At 29.4% G+C, this 18,399-nt stretch overlaps 3 protein-coding genes across 12 annotated transcripts in view; 1 reads left to right on the forward strand and 2 right to left on the reverse strand.

The window, feature by feature from the left end:
- The window catches only part of LOC126836366 (procathepsin L), a 215,820-nt gene that overhangs the window by 140,993 nt on the left and 56,428 nt on the right, over positions 1–18,399 (forward strand). The gene's annotated exons all lie outside the window — the stretch shown is intronic.
- LOC126836372 (uncharacterized) overlaps positions 1–18,399 on the reverse strand; it is an 80,624-nt gene that overhangs the window by 43,401 nt on the left and 18,824 nt on the right. For 2 of the 10 annotated variants that reach the window (XM_050569669.1, XM_050569671.1), the window contains exon 1: positions 11,949–11,962. The exons of 5 other annotated variants lie outside the window; for them this stretch is intronic. Coding sequence is in view for 3 of the 5 variants with exons in the window: in XM_050569678.1 (XP_050425635.1) it covers positions 9,989–10,018; positions 10,446–10,506 (91 nt within the window). In the remaining 2 variants the exon portion in view is untranslated. Of the gene's footprint in view, positions 1–9,988; positions 10,019–10,445; positions 10,513–10,874; positions 11,011–11,948; positions 12,083–18,399 lie in introns of those variants that run through there. 3 more of the 10 variants (XM_050569678.1, XM_050569679.1, XM_050569685.1) reach the window with 3 other exon arrangements.
- Positions 6,657–9,529, reverse strand: LOC126836382 (uncharacterized). Its single transcript, XM_050569717.1, has 7 exons — positions 9,483–9,529; positions 8,631–8,660; positions 8,487–8,528; positions 7,957–8,004; positions 7,748–7,774; positions 7,336–7,425; positions 6,657–6,976 (listed from the first exon to the last, which is right to left on the reverse strand). Exons 1-7 carry the CDS (start codon positions 9,490–9,492, stop codon positions 6,657–6,659), a joined length of 567 nt encoding a protein of 188 aa, XP_050425674.1. The 5' UTR covers positions 9,493–9,529.

The raw sequence follows: 18,399 nt of genomic DNA on the forward strand, positions 1-18,399 counted from the left end.
CTAAAACTTTCGCAAAAAATGGTAATAGACTAATTGGTCTATAAGAAGGTAACGAGTCAAGGGGCTTATTTGGTTTTGGGAATAGGATGATTTTAGAGAACTTCCAGAGGAGTGGGAAGTAGGAAAGCCTCAGTATGGCATTAAATATATGGGTAAGTAGGATAAATGCTCGTTTAGGTAGACATCTAGCTACTTCAGCAGTAATTAGGTCATAACCTGGAGACTTCTTTAGAGAGTACTTTTGTATTGTAAATTTAATATCACTAGGCGTAAAATGCTTGACTGGTAGAGTAAGTGGTAATGGTACGTCGAGATACCTAAGAACCATAGGTATATTGTCAGGTGAAATATCTTGGTGGGGTTGGAAAACGTTAAAGAGGTGATTTTTAAATAGTTCAGCTTTTTCAAGGTCTGACGAGGCTAGACTTCCATCAGTTTTTTTGATAGGTGGGGTAGTTACTTTATATTGCAGTGCTTGCTTTGTCGCTTTCCAAAGGCTACCATTTTTTAATGATAAGTTAGTCAGGTAATTTTCAAAAGAGAGATTTTTGTTTTTAGATAACATTTTTTTAAGAGAGTTGGCTAACTTGTTATATATTTTTTTGTGTGAGGGTAAACGAGTACGTTGGTAAAGAGCTCTAGCTCTTCTTTTTTCTGCTATGAGGATACGAATATTAGTCGGTAGTGAATCGGTTTTAGTGTTATGTACATTTTTAGCTGTGTTAGCAGCCCAAGCTGCTGATTGAATAACATTAGTTAGGCTATTTACAGCAGCGTCTATGTCATCATTGGTTTTTAATTTAATATTTATTTGGAGATTCTGATCTACAAGGTCATGAAATTTGAAACGATCAGTAGAGCCGTGAAATAGCCTTAGTGGTTCAGTAATGATTTGCGGATAGTCCTTAATTGTGAGAACAACCGATGAATGGTCGGAATTTAAATCCAGAATATTATCAACAGAATAGTGCAAATTTGAAGGGGTTTTAGTTACAAATATATCCAGTATATCTGGATTTTTATGGGGGGATGATGGCCAATAGGTAGGTCCTGGAGGAGCAAATACTTTGAAATTTTTAGAATTTATAAAATTGTAGAGAACGTTTCCACGTGGGTTATTAACTCTACACCCCCAACTTTGGTGCTTCGCGTTATAATCACCGCCAATTATAAAGTTATTGTTAATTGTATTGAAATAATTTAAAAAGTTTGCATAAGATACATTATGCTTAGGAGGTGAGTAAATTACTGCAACTGTAATTGGAATATTATTTAAGCTGATTTTTATAGCACAAGATTGAATAAAGTCTTGACAGAAATTTGGAAGAGTTTGATATATTATTGTGGATTTTATTAAGATGGCCACACCTCCATGAGCTGTGTTGTCTGGATGGTTAACTTTATTTAGCTTATAACCAGGTATGTGTATGTGTGAATATTGAGTAAAATGAGTTTCTGTTATTAAAGCAATGTCAATACGTTTATTATATAGAGTAGTTTGGAGTTCATTAGTGTGATTTTTTAAGCCATTTGCATTAAATAGTAGGACAAGAAGGGATTTGTTTGTAGAGGTATTAGTCATTTCTTTTATCTAATAGAGAGGATATTACTTTAGTAAGAAGAGATATTAGAGGATTTATAAGAGCTTTAAAATCCTCAAGAAAATTAGTCATTACTTTATTAATGTCAGGTGAGGAGGGAGAAGGATGAATTGAGCGTTGGCCGGAGGTAGCCTGAGCATATGAACGAGAAGCGTTTAGGGGGGCGTCATTTTCTGGGTGGCTAGTTTGTACAACGTTTGACCTAAGTCTAGAGTTATCTGACAGAAATACATTATTAGAAGAGGGTTTCTTTCGACGTTGAATTTCTTTGTAGACTAAACAGCCTTTGTAGTTGGCTGGGTGGTTTCCTTGACAAAGTGCACATTTGGGTGGAGCATCACGAGAGTTTGAGCAGTCGGATGATTGGTGGAAATCACCACAGCGAACACAGCGTGATGGGTAGTTACAATAAGTTTTAGTATGGCCATATTCCTGGCAGTTTAAACATTGACTTATTATCTTAGGTTTATACGGTTCCTCGACTTTTATTTTAGTATGGAGCATGGAGGTTAATTTATATATGTCATTTGATTGAGGGGTAGGTTCCAGATCAACGAAAAATAGTGGTAATGGATGTTTGTGGACTTTATGAAGAACATTAGTAACATTACGTACTTCAAATTCACGGAGTTCCAGTTCTGATTTAATTAAGCTGATTTGAGTTGTTGGGTGTAGATTGCGAATCACTACACGAGTGGGTTTATCTTGTTGGAGTTGATACGTGTGATATTCAGCTTTTTGCTCCTTGAGGAAGTGAATTAATGTCCTATATGTATCAGGAGTGCTAGTTTGGATTTTTAATCGATCCGTGGATGACTTACAAATAAAGTTTTCAACACCAAGTATCTCAATTAGATTTGTGCATAGTGCAGGAAAGTCTTGCACGCCTTTTATAAAAATTGGAGGAGGGGGTTTGGTAGTAGATTCTGTGTTGTTTTTTTCCGTTTTGTTTGAGAATGTGTTAGTGTTTTGAGTATCGTCATGATCATCAGTTATTTTTAAAACTTCAAATCTATTTGATGATGAAAATAATTTTTTTTTGATTGGTTGAGAATGTACTTTAGGTGAGATTGGCGGTTCAGAAGAAGAGGAGCTGGAGTGATTTCTTTTACTGCCCTGTACGGACCAGCCATCATTTGCTGTGCTGTTGTTTACATTCGATTGGGACGATGAATTGTGTACGCTTTTATTATTAATAATTTTGATCGGCGTAATCGGTCTGTTGTTGTTGTTAGACATTGTGGCGAGAGAATTGATATATATATATTACGATAACGAGTGCACGCGATAGCGTAGCTATAAAAATGATCAAGGCCGCCGCCGCGACGGCCGTGATGAACCTCAAATGTGTTTAACGTATAACGCCGAAACGAATGAACTATATTAAACGTAATTGGGGAACTTTGAGTTAAATTATGCTAGTAAACGATTAAGAAACGCGACTACCACATTTCCAAACGCCGTTTACAGGTATTATTAAGTGAATTAATTAATTAAAAGAGAGAAAAATAAGATAAGACATCGGGAGCGCGAATACACGTGCGCACCAGATAACCGCTATCGCAGAACTGTTAATATATTAAAAACAAAATGGATTCAATAAGTAATTTTTACTAATTATAACCAATCATCTTAAGGCAAGGGATGTAAAAGTGTGATGTTTTCAGTCCGTACTAAACGGTAATAAATTAATAAGAAGTTGCAAAGAAAAAGTGCCCCTTGAAATCTCGTCCCCCGTTGTAAGTGCCCCCTTACACCCACGCTAAATGCTTCACTGTCTACAGATACGCATAAAAAGGTTTTTTTGAAAGTCATTTCGTCATTATTAGTTACAACACTTAATGACTGTAAGTTCTCCTTCGTCACCATACCCCGACCTTATCAAGGCGGGAATCATCATAACACCACATTTTGTTTTTTTTTATTAGCTTAACGCTTTGTTTATAATGTTTCTATATTTTAAAGTACAATATTCAGTATTTTTTAGTTGTTTTTTGTATGATATGTCATAGGCCATAGCTGTTCAGAAAATCCACTACGATAATATGTTTTATAAAATGTTAGGCACAAAATAATACACATAGTATATAAAATACAGTACATATTATCATGTATACATTCATAGCAAATGTACACATAGTATGTATTAGAGTGACTCATATTTTTATGTTTCATACATTTTATAAAGTGTTTTTGCAACATTTTTGTGTAGTTTTAAAAATTGTTTTTTTTCGAAAACAAGTTTTTCAATACGATTGCTGTTGTGTAACGTATTGGGTTTTGTTGTTTGTTTAGGCAACTATTAAAATGTTAGAACTAATGTGTTGTATGAACGTAAAAATTCGTTGGTCCACTAATTATAGCGAATAGCTATTTTGTACATTTAATATACAATATTATTCTATTAAATGTATTTTTTTGAACGTTTGAATTTGCTTGCTTGATAGTACCAGGTTGTTACAAATATTATAGCGAACCGTATTTTATATAAAAACCAATAATAATACTAAAACAAATATTTTTTCATCTACGAATGTGTTGTATTCTATTTAACACATGCTTTAGTATTGTGTTCTTATTTTATGCAATCTCATAATTTATTAATTTAATTCATCTTCATTCTTTAGTTTGTCGAAAAAATAGTAATTTCTATTCAATCAAATTAAATTTAATATTAAGTATATATTTTAACTGTTTACATTATGATAATTTAATAGAATAATATGCTATCCTATTTAAAATATATATAGAAGATGCAATTGACAACGTTTATAGTTTTTAAGTCAATATTTAAGATTTTTCATTACAAAATAAATTTTCAATATACAAGGTGATCCAACTAACGTAAGACACTCATTTTCTCGGAAAATATGAATATTTTGAGAATTTTTTTTTTCTAAACTTTAAGGTACATATTTTACTACATTTTTCAATATTTAGACTTTTTTTATCTTCAATCCTTATACGTTATAGAACTACGAAACTCGTTTTTTTGCAAATGGAAACATATGTTTTTAATTCCATAATTTTGTAAACATTTTTTTAAAAAAATGTAAGCGTTTGAATTTTCAATTTTCAACTATCTATTCGTTTTCTGTGACTTAGTAAAGATTTGAAATTGAAATCAATATTTGTTCGGTTTTTCAGCAGTAGCACTTTTATTTGCCAGTAAATAATGATAATATTGGACCCCGTCGATAATACTGTCACCGATAATGAGACATAAATAACTCTGGCTCCAGTTTTTTTTTTATTATTATATAGACAATCGATTCTTAATCTACCTGTTTGGAAACAAATATACCTTACATAACCGTCATTCGTTCACATGTATTATCAGTATACTGCGATGTGGGCGTTTTTGCCTTAAATCACTTTTACGGTATGTTTCAAATATCAATATGCACTAGAGTCTAGATGTGCAATATTTTAGTATTGAAAAACTGTATATATGAAATACTCATTTTCACTATACGCACCACGTTTTTTATTGTACTTAACTATTGTACCTTTTTAAATTATTTATTGTTCTTTTCAATATAGTCACTTCATTCAGAATAATATTCAAAAAAGAATTGTTGAAACAAAATTGTATTATTATTCATCCCTTGAAAAGTTATATAATACGTATTTGTAAGAGATGAAAATATTACTCCCCGTTTAAATAGAAATTCAAACGCTAAAACTTTTTTGAACAATTTTGTCTACAGATTTATGAAATTAAAAACATACGTTCCCATTAAAAAAAACAAAATATTCTAAATATTGAAAAATGTAGTAAAATATGTACCTAAAAGTATAGAAAAAAAAAATATTCATATTTTCCGAGAAAATGAGTGTCTTACGTTAGTTGGATCACCCTGTATATTCTTATAAAACATATCATAGATGTATGTTAAACTTATCTTCAGACTAATTTTGCAGCACTTAGCTCGTGAGGCGGGGGGTTTGACTAAATTTGAGTTTAAGGCAATGTGTGTATAAAAGAATGCCTATTATGGATACGCTAGCTCTGAATCATTAATAGACACAATTTTAAAGCTTGTAGATATAAGTTAGGAGATATAATTAAAATAGTACTTTTGTATGAGTCTAAACCAAACAATGAATTTATCAGGCTTTAACAACTAGGTTATTGGCCTATGATCTTTAGTAGTTGAGGTGGATATAAAAAACAGATGATAAATAGGTAAAAGAAGTCATTGAATAACTCAGCTTTCTATAAAGCTAAACGATGTAAAAAAAAATGCTTATACTCTTTTTCGCTAAGTTTTACTATCAAACTTGAGTAAGATATTCACTCTACGTTTTTTTTATATTGTTTAAGTAACTATTACAACCATAATTTTTAAACTAATGTTATAAGTCCTTGTACTCAGCAACCGAGCAATCAACAAGGCGAGTGACAGTATGACCATTTCAACTAAAAATAATTCCTTTTTTTTATTTAAGTTGTGAACTTATCATGTCCTATATACCATACAAGTATTATGATGTACTTATCCTAGGAATAATCCGATTAGGGATTAGAAAAAGTATTTGATTTTTTCATAACTTTTTCAAGGAACGTTGTATAGTACTAAACTTGTTTTTGTTGATCAATCATTTCAGTTTAAAAAAAACTATTAATTGCATGTATTTTAGTTTAAATAAATAAATAATTAAAAATAAGTTGAAAATTGTGCCACGATCAATGTCTAACAAATATTATAAATAATTCAAATGTTTTTTGAAAACTTAATTTAAAGTATTCTTTACTAGGTAAGTATGACAGTACATTATACTTAGTAAGATAATAAATTATTTGAAATTATTTCACAACTAGAGTTACACAATTGGGTTTGAGACGTTTAACGCATGTTTTCACCTTATGGTGAAGTTTTTACTGACTACTATCGCAATAAATGGTGATGCATAGTCTCTTAAACTGTACTCTGATACTCGAATAAAACAAAAATAACACTTATTTTAAATGGTTCCAAGATAATTTATTATGTAAATTGTATATAGCATATTAAAGAAATTTTAAGAAATGTGTATATCTACAAGGTCTCTTTAGTTAATTGCGCAGCCCCTCTTTTGTCCGGGCTTCAGTCTCGGGGTGAGTTTGCGCCCTTGTGTATGATGGTCAGGTAATACTTCATAGTAGTATCCATCATCCCACATTCTGTACTCAATTTCCTTACTCTCGATGGCATATTTATCATATTTAAAACGACAGCCATGGTTTCCTTTGAAAGTGGAGGAATGGCTATAAAATATGTGTCTGCTTGGATTTTCTATAGTTACGAACAAAGCTACTAAATGACATCTCTGCTCCAAACCAAAATGATGGGATTGATCTTTAAAAACAAATTGTTTTTCATTATATAGAGCTGTAACATCGTAATATAATGTCATGTTCACGACGACTAATTAAGCAAGGAGGCGAGGCGACAGTGTGACCGATTTGAATGAAAATATATATTTTTATTACAAAGTGTGAAAAACTGCACAGTCTTCATCTTTTTAACCTAAACAGATCAATAGAATAATTTGAATTCCATATAATATAACACGATAGTATGACATTTGACAAGTCATATATTTTTTTATCACAAGGTTCAGTTGTGAAGCAAATTAACAATTAGTACTAGACAATTAATGTAGTATCATCATTCTGATCACACTGAAACTCGCTTTTTTGCTTGAATCATAATATTTTACTTTTTGCGACCCTCTGGGTTAAACATACCTTCGACTGCCTGGAGTAAACCTAATACAGATCCCTTAATTCTTTTTCTTCTGTCTATCCCCAGTTTAGCCAAAGTAATCTGCTCCGAGACTGCAATTAGAAAACATAATAACATGTAAATAATGATGAGACATTCGGAAATGTTTAATTTATTTTTTGACTGTTCAAATTTCGATGAGAAGACATCTTAGTTTCCAATGTGTTTTTTTTCAAATAAATTATGTTTTTTGTGCATTTGGATCTATAAGATAACCATGGACCGAAACTTTGCCTAATATATATTCACTCTATAAATGATAAATCGTACACAGAATCATTGCTGCAGACAAAAATAGAAACAAGTATTTCTCTTCGCAATCGAAACCGGCAAAATATAAGTGATTTCATAACTGAGTTAATTTGTATATATTACTTATGCTTAGACGACGAGGATCTTTCCCTAAAATAAATAACACATTAATAAAAATTAATAATTATAAATCAGTGTTTGAAGATGAGGAGAGGGACATAGGTGATATAGTATCCTTAGAGTATATAATTCTAAACAATTGCAGAGGACCTAGCTGGTTTTTCCAATCTAACGTTTGTTGGTTTTATAATTTATTCGAATCACATTTTTACCATAAATACTCATACTGCGCTGTAAATCTTTCTCGTAAGCTTCCAGACCTGAAATTTAAAACACATTAAATTTAAAAGTTTTTATTTACAGTAACATTGAAGAATATTGATTGCTGCTGTTATGATTACATAGATATTTAATACCATAAGCTTAATTTAAAAATAATTTATAAACATGTGTACTTCATAATATATTCACACACAAGTACAGATGTATGAGCACAAATTTTAACTCCCTCTGTAATATTTAAGTACTTGAAAATTGTATCATTACAATTATTTTAATAAACTTTAAACACACTCACTGAAGATTTCCTCTTTAAAAATCCCCCACCATAACCATTTACTAGTTAACTCTACACAACTTCTGTATCACTTCTATAATGCTATGCAAGTTCTTGCATACAACTTTGACAACTTTACTAGTTTATGTAGGTATCGGATATTAGATTTTACACAAAACTCTTTAAAAACGGACCACATGCAATTCCTATAAGGACTTTATGACTAAGTATACATTAAATATTTACTATCTGGAAAATCCCAACCTTCTTCACCTTCGTAAATCGTGACTGAAAAATCAACGTATATAATTATTAAAAGTAAAAATAGGTCTTATTCGTTACAAATAATTTTTTTAAAAATTATAATTTATAATGAGTCAGGCATAATACTTGGCGCGGCAAGAATCGAAATTTTCTTCTCTGAAATTTATAAAATTTATCGGTAAACGAGATTAACTATTTACTCGACATTGTTATGATTAAGACAGGAGTCAATAAAATCAAGTCATAGAGTATATATAGGTATATTATATATAGAGCTGTGACATCATTTAATGTCCTGAATAGTAACGCTATTAGACGACGTGACTGCTGAATTTACAACTTTGAATTTTCGGGTTTATGTTTAAAAAATAAATTTTACACAAATCAATATGTTGGAAACACGTTGGCTGCCACGGGTACTTTTTACATAGTAAAAATATACACAAGGTGATTAACTTATCGTGAACCACTCAATATCTCTCTGGGTTCAATAAGAAATATAATTTTTACTTTACATAGTGTTTTTATACAATATGATACCCACCTCCCCACTTTGTTTTTTTGATAGTTACTTTTGAAACTTAAATGGTAACACATACATTTCATTAAATTTTTAATTTATAATAATGTACAAACATATTAGACGGGTCGATTAAAATTACAAGTCTTTTTATAATGCCATGTATTAAGCTACAGAGTAATCAAGAAGGCAAGAATATTTTACTTTTGAGTCAAGCAGAGATGTGGCGGGACTAGGACCATTTTCGAGTTCTAAAACGTTTGCAAATTCTGTTTTAAACCAAAACTCTCGGAAAAATTTTGAGTGTACTGTTTAAACAGCCTTGTATAGTTATAGAGATAGCAAGTTACTAAGTGCCTAATGTAGAAAAGTTTTCGAAATTAACAAAAAGTTTTAAAAAAATGTATTCATTTAGTCATTGGCAGAGCATTTACTATTATAAGAATTGATATGCTTACCAATACTCATAGATCCAAGTAAATAAGATGTGACTACATCCCTCAATTTCTCTAGAAAGACACGTGTTTTTAAATTATGTATATTTATATAGTAAGGTTAGAGCTCTTTTGTTACGTTACAAAATAATGTTCCAATGATTGTAATTAATGTACCTTAAACTATTACATTTTAGGTCTAAAAACTACGAGCAAAGGTGAAATGAGCAAAAAAAATCAACCCCAACTGTAAAGGGAACAAAAATATTTGAAACATTTTACTCAGTAAAATTTCAATATCAACAAGTAGAATTTTCATTTTATTAGTTTTTGTGAATCAACATTTAATTGTCAGAGAAAACGTAAAAAATACATTGTTTATAAATTTATTAAATATTTTACCTTCGTTTAATTGATTGAGTACATAGTCTATGATTAAAAAGCAAACAAAAGATGTAAAAAACTAGGTAAGACTTAATTGATATATTGTACATATATTTTACAGATAAATAATTATTGGTTATACTGACTTGTATGGTATACGAGATCTTTTAAGTCATCTAAACAGAAGTTAAAATAAAATAAAAAAAGATAATTTAAACTATTGATTGAATCCGGAAATTGGGATTTTCACTAATAGTGCTATTTACTTAAAGCTGGCATGAGTTTTAAACAATTATTCAATATTAATCAAATATAAATCTGCGTACCCATATTAAATATTTGCGATGAAAATGTAAAAATAAAACACAAAATCAATAAGAAAATTTTCTTTCTGAATTTGGATTTGTTAAAATCATAAAATCCGTAATTCAAAATCCAAATGCAACATATAGTCAATATTAAGCGTTTTTTTTATTACTTTACTTAAATACACAGCATACTATAAGAGTAAGTGGCTTAAAAAGTATTTATTTAAAAATCTGTATTTTTGGACTGCTATCACTTATTTAAACCTCAAGTATTTCAGAAATTCGTGATACGTACCTTCGTGTAATGCCAAAACATATCCAAAGACTAATGTCATCAAAACACAAAAATGTTTCATTTTTTCCTGAAGAAAATACAATAAATTTATCTTACAGTTACAGTTGCCAATGGATTATTTATTCATTTGACAACTATGATCCTTAATGACTAATAAAAACACTAAACTTTAAATGATTATGAATTCTAAATTAATTTCTATGTAAATAAGTCTATAACACAACATTTACAAAACACAGTAGCCTCATAACTTAATATTAATTAATTAATAAATATTTGGTTTTATGTATTATTAGATTAAAATGTTTATACATTTTAAAGTATAATATTCAGTATTTTTTTGTCGATTTTCAAATTTTTTTATGATGCATAAGCCATAGCTCCTTAAATAATCGTTTACGATAATATGTTTTACAAAATGTTACTCACAAATTAATACACATCGTATATTATAAAATGAATATTGCAAAAATTTAAGAAAAATTATTTTGTATACATTCATAGAGAACGTACACATAGTATGTATTACAGCGATTCATGTTTTCATGTTTCAAACAGATACTTGGATCATTCGACGAATGTGTAAGTAAGATCATCTGCTTACACAAAAGCTAACGATACACTTAATTACGTTTTTTAAAGAGTTTTCACAACATGTTTGTATAGTTTTATTATTGTTTTTTATCTAAAACAAGTGTTCCAATATGACAGCTGCTCTGTAAGGTGTTTGGTTATGTCGTTTGTTTGGGCCACTATTCAAATGTTTGAACTAATGTTTTGCACAACCGTAGAACCCCAGCGCTCCAATCATTACAGCGAATAGCTATTTTGCACATTGAATATACAATATTATTCCATAAAATTGTCCTTTCGTAAACATTTATAACTATTACATTCAAATTTTAACCATTAACCAAAGAAAAAGTTTCGTTTAAGAAATTAACGAGGAGTATACAACTATGACCCTTAAGGACTAATAAACAACATATAATTGAAGGGCACAGGGGAAAAACGGTACATTATGAAAATTTTAGAGTATAGCAAAAACGAAGTTTGTGAACTCCTCTTAAATAAGAACAAAAAAAATCCGTTATTCCTCTGTGCACTTTAATTATCAATGATTATGAATTCTAAATAGACTTCTATGTCATTAAATCTGAAACACAATATTTAAATACAATAATTTTTGAAAACAACTTGGTCAATTTACAAATGACTTTTTAATATTACCCTATAAAAAAAATTGTTCAAATTAAAAAGTAAATTGTTTAAACAAAATTTTTTGGACACAGTTATTATTTTATTTAAAAAAAAAAAAGATTTTATTAGTTTAAGCGAGTAACTTGATATTTGTTAGTACACTATCATAAGGACTTGAGTTATTATTATACAATTTTGTCAAAACATTAGTTTATAAATTATGGTAATAAATAATAATAATTACTTGAAAAATAAAAAAAACTTATAGTGAATGTTTTACTCATGTTTGATTGTAAAACTTACTTAAAATGATTTCACGCTTGCAATACCAAACCAATTCGAATAGGGTGTTAAACTAAGTTCCAACTTATCGGATGTGGATGTCTTTCGGTCTTTTGGTTATACTAATATTAAATTTTAAACATCATGTTAACGTGTAAAATCGAAATATGGCAGAGCTATGCAAAATACGAATTGTTTGAACGGCTCACAGTAGAAAAAATGTTTTTTTTTTTTAATACCACATATTGTGCAAACGTAAATATTATATTTTTTTGAAAATGCGTCATTGGAATTTACAATATTATTTCAATACATTTTGTTATTGGAACCAAATTTTATTTTGATTATACCCAACAAGTTTGAAAATCTTGACTAGAATCCGCTAAAATTACAACATCCTATCGCTGTTTGAATGAAGTATTAAATTAACGAAACCCGTTTGGAAGTATTTTTATTGAATTCAAAACGATTACAATTACCGAAAAAATACTTAAATGATTATATGATGAAATAATTATAAATGTTCCTTAAAGCCTAGAGTATTGTCAGTAGTTTATTACTCCACAAAAGCTATTCATCTAAGGTCTTTTCTCTATTAGCTATATTGACTGTTATAAATAACATTTACAGATTATATTATTTAGGTTTAAATATGCTAAAAGTATTTGATAATATATCAAAAACAAAATGTAACCATTAAATAATTTTTACTAATTATAACTAACTTTCTTAAGGCAAGGGATGTAAAAGTAAGATGTTGTCAGTCCGTATTAAACCGTAATACATAAAGGTTTATTTGAAAGTTATTTCATCATTATTAGTTACAGCACTTAAGAACTTGTAAGTTCTCCTTCGCCACTATACCCCAACCCTAAAACACATTTTGTTTTTTTTTATATTAGCTTAACGCTTTGTTTATAATGTTTCTACATTTTAAAATAAAAAAATGAAACATTTTACTTATCTTCAGACTAATTTTGCAGCACAAAAGCCCGTGAGGCGGGGTTTGACCAAATTTGAGTTTAAGGCAATGTGTGTATAAAAGTATGCCTATTTCGGATACTCTAGCTTTGAATCATTAATAGGCACACTTTTAAAGCTTGTAGATATAAGTTACGAGTTATGAAAATTGTGCCACGTTCGTTGCCTAACAAATGTTATGAAGAATCAAATATTTATTCAAAACTTGAATCAAACAATTTTTTACTGGTGTAGTATGACATTGTATTATACTTAGTAGAGTGATTTCACAATAATTAGAGTTACATAATTGTGTTTGACACGTTAAACGTTAGTTCTCGCCTTATAGTGAATTTGGTACTAACTACTATCGCAATAAACGATAGTGTACAATCTCTTTAACTGTACTACGGTATTCAAAATAATTATAATACAAAAAAAAAAAACTTATTTTAAATGGTTTTAAAATATTATATTATGGAAATTGTATAAAGCATATTAATGAAGTTTTAAGAAATGTGTATATCTGCAAGATGTCTTTAACAAATTGTGCAACAACACTCTTGTTCTTTTTCCTTTCTCGGGGTGAGTCTGTGGCCTCTTTCATTTGTGCCAAATACCTGATAGTAGTATCCATCCTTCCACATTCCGTACACGATGTCCGGTTCGTCAGATTTATTATGTTTAAGGCGACAATTATTATAACCGTTGACCACGTCGGAACTGACAAAAATTATGTGTATGTCGGGTTGTTCTATATTTACGCACAACGCTATTATACGACATCTCTGCTGCATATCAAAATCCGAAGTTTGAGGATTACCTTTGAAAACATAGTTTTTGAAAGTATATAGAGCTGTAATATCGTAATATAACGACATGTTCTCAACGAATAATTAAGCAAAAAGGCGAGGCGACAATGTGACCACTAAAAATATATATTGACTGCACAGTCTTCATATTTTTAACCTATACAGATCAATAGAATAATTCGAATTCCATATGACATAATACGATGGAATGACATCTGATAAGTCATATATTTTTTATCACAAGGTACCAGTAATGCAGCAAATAATAAATTAGTACCGGAAAATTAATGTTGTTTTATGATTCTGATCACATTGCAGCTAGCTTTTTTGCTTGAACCGTAATATTTTACTTATTGTGACCCTTTGGGCTAAACATACTTTCGAATACTTTGAGCAAACGTATTACAGATTCCTTAATTAAATTTCTTCTTTCCTCCCCCATGCCTGACAAAGTAATGCTATTCAAGTCTGAAATTATAAAACGTAATGATGTGTACATGTTAATACATTTTTAACTTTATTTTTTGGCTGTTTGAGCGAGTTTCATAATTTGTTTATATTACCTAACATTGGAAGTGTCCGTAATGAGACATCAAGGGATAGCTTTGCTGCATCTTTAATAAATAACGAATAATTAAAATCAAACAATGAATGAACGACCTATCTGGTATTCGACCCATCTAACGTGTTTCGGTTTTATAATTGATTCGGTGCACAGTGTTACCATAGGGACTTATACTTGTCGGTATTTTTTGCTCTCCATCTACCACATCTAAAATTTAAAAAACAAAAAAAAAAGTTATATTTATTGTATCCGTGTCGTTGAAGATCAGGGATTATGATTACAACGAAAATCCTTAAACAACAAAACACAAATACACAAACTTCATTACCTTGCGGATATTCCTCATTCACGTTAGTGCTTGTGTTTTCTGAAATATTAACGAATATGTTAATTAAAATTAATCATCGGTCGTAGGTCTTACAAGTTAAATTTTAAGTTTTATTCATTGACATTTCTAGATCGATGCGGAGATGAGAAGATTTTGTTGCCAATGTATAATTTTTTCCAAATTAATTAACTATTTTTTGTGCATCTGGATCTATGAGATAACCGTGGACCGACACTTCGCATAACAATTATAAATTAGTGTTGGAATGGGTGGGGAGGGGGAAGGTGTCAGAGTATCCTTAAAGTAAATAATACTAAATAATTGCAGATGACCTAGCTGGTGTTTTACCAATCTAACGTTTTTTGATTTTATTATTTATTAGGAGCACAGTCTTACCATAGTAACTCTTACATTCCCTTACAATATGTTCCTCGTCAGCTCCCAAAACTGAAATTTAAAACACAATAAATGAAAATGGGCTCAAACATAACAGAATAGAAGCCAAAAAACTGGAATCCCTTTACAGAACTTAAATTGGACCATTCTAAATTCCTAAATAGTCGACATTTTGTTTAGCTTTTTGATTAAAAATAAGTAACTTTTACTCGTAGTAAAAATTGTATAAATTAAAAATAATACTATGAAGTTTATACAAATTGACCAAAAAATTATTTAACATGGTCGAAATGTATTCATTTATAATATTAATAAATAATGGTCGTAAAATACAAAAAATGTATTACTATTCGGATATTCCTTATCTCCATCCTTGAAAACCGACGCTGAAATATCAACGTATATAATTATTAAAAGTAAAAATCGGTCTTATTTGTAACAACAATTTTTTTTAAAAAAATACTAATTTATAATGTCTTAGTCATAATACTTGGCGCGGTAAAAATCGAAGTCACCGTGTCTGAAATCAGTAACAAATTATCGGTAAACGTGATTGGCTATTTACTCGACATTGTTAGACAGGAGAAGTCAAGTCATAGAGTAAAAATATATAGAGCTGTAACATCATTTAATGTCCTGAATAGTGAGCAACGCTATTAAACGACGTTTCTGCTATGTTTGCAACTTTGGGTTTATGTTAAAAAAACGATTTTTACACAAATCGATAAAATGGAAAAATTCACACGTCGGCTGCCACGCGTAAACGTTACAGATCAAAAATATATAGCATTATATGCGCTTTTACTATTATAAGAATAAGCGTGCTTACCAACATCCATAGAACCACATATATAAAATTTGACTACAGCGTCCTTTTGATCTAGAAAGACACATGTTTTTAAATGGTCAGCGAAAACGTAAAACATACATTGTTTATAAATGTATTAAATATTATACCTTGGTCTAATTTCTTGAGGATACAATCTATGATTGAAAAGCATACAAACCATTATGTAAAAATAGGTAAACCGTTTTTGACAATAGTAAATATATTCTATAGATAAATAATTATTGTATACACTGACTTGTTTGGTGTACGTGCTCTTTAAAGGAATCTAAAAAGAAGTTAAAAACAAATAAAAAAAGTTAATTTAAACTATCGATTGAACTCTGGAAATTGGGATTTTCACTAATTGTGCTATTTAATTAAAAATCGCATACGATTTAAAAAATTATTAAATATTAATAAAATATGAATCAGTGTAGCCATTAGTCAATAGTCAATATTAAGCGTTTTTTTTTTATTACTTTACTTAGATACACAGTTTTATACTATAAGAAAATTTAATAATTACAAGTGGCCTAAATAGTATTTATTTAAAAATCTGTATTTTAGGATTGCTGTCACTAATTTAAACCTCAAGTATTTCAGAAGTCCGTGATACTTACCTTCGTCTAATGCCAAAACATGGCTATGGACTAATGTCATAAAAACACAAAAGAGTTTCATATTTATCTGTAAAAAAATAATAAATTTATTTTACAGTTACAGTGGCCAATGGATTATTTAGATATTTGTCGCCTCATGAATTTTAATAATAATTTTTGGACCACCTTGATTTTTTTACATTATTTTCTAATAAAAAAAAAACAATTATAAATTAATATTTTTCTAAAAAAATTAATTGTTTAAAGCAAATTTGCTTAACCCAGCTATTATTATTTTTTTAGAAAAAAAGATTTTATTAGTTTGAGCGAATAACTCAAAAAAATGTATTTACACTTTTCAAAAACATTTTTTATTATAACATTTATTTTTCAATGTGAATTTCCCCCAAAAAATATTCGGCCCATTGATAGTTATTAGTATGCTTTCTTTTAGCCTTTGATTATTATTAAAACATTTTATAACATATTAGTTTATAAATAATGGTAACAATAATTACTTGAACAATAAAAAAAAACTTATAGTGAATGTCTTACTCAAGTTTGATTGTATAACTTACTTAAAAAGATTTTACACTTGCAAAACCAAACCAATTCGAATAGGATGTTTCACTAAGTTTGAACTTAGCGGATGTGGATGTCTTATGGTCTTTTCGTTGTACTTATATTAAATTTCGATCGTTATCATGTAAAATCGAAACATGGTGACTTATGCCAATTACGAAATGTTTGAACGGCTCGCAGTAGAAAAAATGTTTTCCTTAATACCATATTATATTGTGCAAATATAAATATTTTTTATTGAAAATGCGTCATTCGAATTTACAATGTTATTTGAACACATTTTGTTATTGGAAAAATACAAATTTTGGTGTTTTTAGCGAAAATGAGTATATAATAATTTTTGAATTTTTTTTTAAAAATATACACTAGAACAATATTTATTTCATTTGTCAAATCAATTCTTACTTCTAAGATAAAATAACACATTCTTCAACGCAATTTTTTTGCTGCAACTATATTTTAGCGTCTCCATTTCCATATTATAATATATAAAAAAAAAGTACTCACTTTTCCTAATTAGGACTAATTAACTTAGGGCAAGGGATTTGAAAGTGTGCCCCTTGAAATCTTGTCTCCTTTTGTAAGTATCCCCTTACAGCCCCTCCCCCCCCCTTGCACCAATGTCTACAGATTCGCATAGAAAAGTTTTTTTGAAAGTTACTTCATCTTGTTTACTTACATTACTTGACCTGTGAGCTCTCCTTCCCTACTCTACCCCGACCCTACTGTACTGTATTTTTATAATATTCTAGGCGTTTATTCAAATGTTTGAACTAATGTCTTGTATGACCGAAGAACCCCGACGTTCCAATAATTATAGCGTATAGCTATTTTGTACATTTATTTTACAATTTTTTTCTATTAAATTGTTCTTATACAAACATTTATAATAATTACATTTAATTTTTAACCAGAGAATTTTTAATTAAAAAAAGCCAACTTTGACCATTAAGGATTAATAAACATCAATTAATTATCAATGATTATGTTAAATAGACTTCTATGTAAAAAAAAGTCCAAAACTCAACATTTAAAACCCAGAGTACCCTCGTGACCTTTTAATTATTACTTTTAAGAACCGATCAAAAATTAATTTTTATTCATATTCTAGGCTATTCTTCATTTTCCAGTAAACAATTACGGTGTCCTGTCGTTGTCTCCGGCGCTGATAATGACTATTATTTATATTTATATATTTATATATATATAAATACAAGACTTGTGCTTTTATTCATATACAGGGTTTTATATATATATGAATGTAAACATTTTTAGTTACAGTACTTGAAGACCTGTGAGCTCTCCTTCACCACTTTACCACGACCCCACTGTACAGTCTCTTTATCATATTCTAAACGTGAATCGTAAAATCACATTTTGCTTTTTTTCATACTAGCTTAA

The sequence above is a fragment of the Adelges cooleyi genome, unplaced genomic scaffold, assembly GCF_023614345.1.
Source record: "Adelges cooleyi isolate 19-005CV unplaced genomic scaffold, UGA_ACOO_1.1 ACOO_flye_CR_arks_rails_tigmint_CR_PRNA_247, whole genome shotgun sequence".
NCBI lineage: Eukaryota > Metazoa > Arthropoda > Insecta > Hemiptera > Adelgidae > Adelges > Adelges cooleyi.

Excerpts from the sequence above, each read along its gene's own strand:
- LOC126836382 (XM_050569717.1), bottom strand. Across the intron at positions 7,426-7,747 it reads TCCTCGTCGTCTAAGCATAA|TCTCGGAGCAGATTACTTTG; the intron begins GTAATATATACA and ends TTCTAATTGCAG. Across the intron at positions 6,977-7,335 it reads TTTACTCCAGGCAGTCGAAG|CTCTATATAATGAAAAACAA; the intron begins GTATGTTTAACC and ends ACGATGTTACAG.